General features: G+C 38.1%; 1 protein-coding gene across 1 annotated transcript; it reads left to right on the top strand.

Annotated features, from left to right (window-relative positions):
* The first annotated feature begins 17 nt into the window (after window positions 1–17).
* LOC112138914 (vitellogenin-1-like) lies at window positions 18–1348 on the top strand. Its single transcript, XM_024261577.2, has 6 exons — window positions 18–112; window positions 229–429; window positions 516–658; window positions 736–871; window positions 954–1077; window positions 1157–1348. Exons 3-6 carry the CDS (start codon window positions 558–560, stop codon window positions 1249–1251), a joined length of 456 nt encoding a protein of 151 aa, XP_024117345.1. The 5' UTR covers window positions 18–112; window positions 229–429; window positions 516–557; the 3' UTR covers window positions 1252–1348.
* Window positions 1349–1390: the final 42 nt, after the last annotated feature.

The following is a 1390-nucleotide window of genomic DNA, read 5'->3' as shown; positions in this document are numbered from 1 at the left end:
TTATGGTATCTTAGTGGCCTCTAAACTAATCATATCATTGTTTCAAACTTTGTCAGAAGAGCGTTCGAGAAGCAGAAGCAGTGACTCCAGTTTTGAGGCTATTTACACAAAGGTAAAGGATTAAAAATGAAAATTGGTAAACTAAAACTAAAAAGAGATTTTAAATTGTATTTGGTTCATTAATGAAAACTATGCTTTGAAAAAAATTAACGGAACTTTTCCCAACAGAACAAATTCCTTGACGAAAGGGATGCTGCTGTTGTTGTCAGTGTCCGTGCTGTAAAAGCTAATCAGAAAGATCTGGGATACCAAGTTGTTGTTTATGTTGACAAACCAAATGCCAGACTTCAGATCATCCTGTATCCTTTGTCTGGAAGCAACTGGAAACTGTGTGCTGATGGAGTTTTGCTGAGCAAGCACAAAGTCTCTGTAAGATCCAGTTAGTGTTCTGTATGAAAAAGTAATACATTTAAGACTTGATTAAAAAAGCTTTATACCTGATGCATTTGCCATAGGCTAAGCTTGCCTGGGGAGCTGAATGCAAAGAGTACAGCACCATGATCACTGGTGAAACTGGTCTAGTCAGTTCAAGTCCTGCCACTCGCCTCAGAGTGTCCTGGGAAAAACTACCCTCCTACGTTAAACGCTATGCAGAGAAGTAAGAAAACTCTTTCTTACTGTGACAGAATAATGTAATCTCAATTCAATATCTCACATGGATTTATTTATTTACAGGGCTTATGACTACATGCCCAACAAAATGCTGGCTGACTTGATCAAAGCAAAGAGTGGAAATAGCACCAGGCAGCTTTCTTTCACTATTGTTGCAGAATCTGAGAAGTCCATTGAACTTATTGCAAAAACACCAAGGGTATGTAATGTCAATTGGCTTATCTGGCTTCATTACATATAATATTGCTTTTTAAATGACTGACATTTTCCTCTGTCCACAGCGCACTTCTTACAACATGACTTTGCATCTTCCCATCACCCTTCCACTTCAAGAGCTCAAAACCCTTACCCCCTTTGAGGAGGTTATTGATAAAGCCCACTATGTCTTTGCTAAGGCTGTTGCAGGTTGGGACTACTATTGCTGCCGAGAAATAGAAGTACTGCTTAAGATTGATACTTAAAAAAAATAAACATTTTTTTTCAGTCGAATGCAGTTTGAACAATGACACACTCAGAACATTTAACAACAGAAGATACAAGAACAAGATGCCAGAGTCTTGCTACCAGGTTCTTGCATAGGACTGTACTGAGGAGCTGAAATTCATGGTCCTACAAATGAAAGACTCCACCCAACAGAACCACCTTAATGTGAAGATTGCTGACATGTGAGTTATTGACAAATTCCAAAATCAAAATTTGCCTTTAACTACAAAAGTTT

Source organism: Oryzias melastigma, unplaced genomic scaffold (assembly GCF_002922805.2).
Source record: "Oryzias melastigma strain HK-1 unplaced genomic scaffold, ASM292280v2 sc06044, whole genome shotgun sequence".
NCBI lineage: Eukaryota > Metazoa > Chordata > Actinopteri > Beloniformes > Adrianichthyidae > Oryzias > Oryzias melastigma.
This window is presented reverse-complemented; position numbering and strand designations above follow the sequence as displayed.

Bases quoted from the DNA above. Each gene is read 5' to 3' on its own strand.
- LOC112138914 (XM_024261577.2), top strand. From the start codon at position 558: ATGATCACTGGTGAAACTGGTCTAGTCAGTTCAAGTCCTGCCACTCGC. The intron at 872-953 runs GTATGTAATGTC...CTCTGTCCACAG, and splicing joins TTATTGCAAAAACACCAAGG to CGCACTTCTTACAACATGAC. The intron at 1,078-1,156 runs GTTGGGACTACT...ATTTTTTTTCAG, and splicing joins CTTTGCTAAGGCTGTTGCAG to TCGAATGCAGTTTGAACAAT.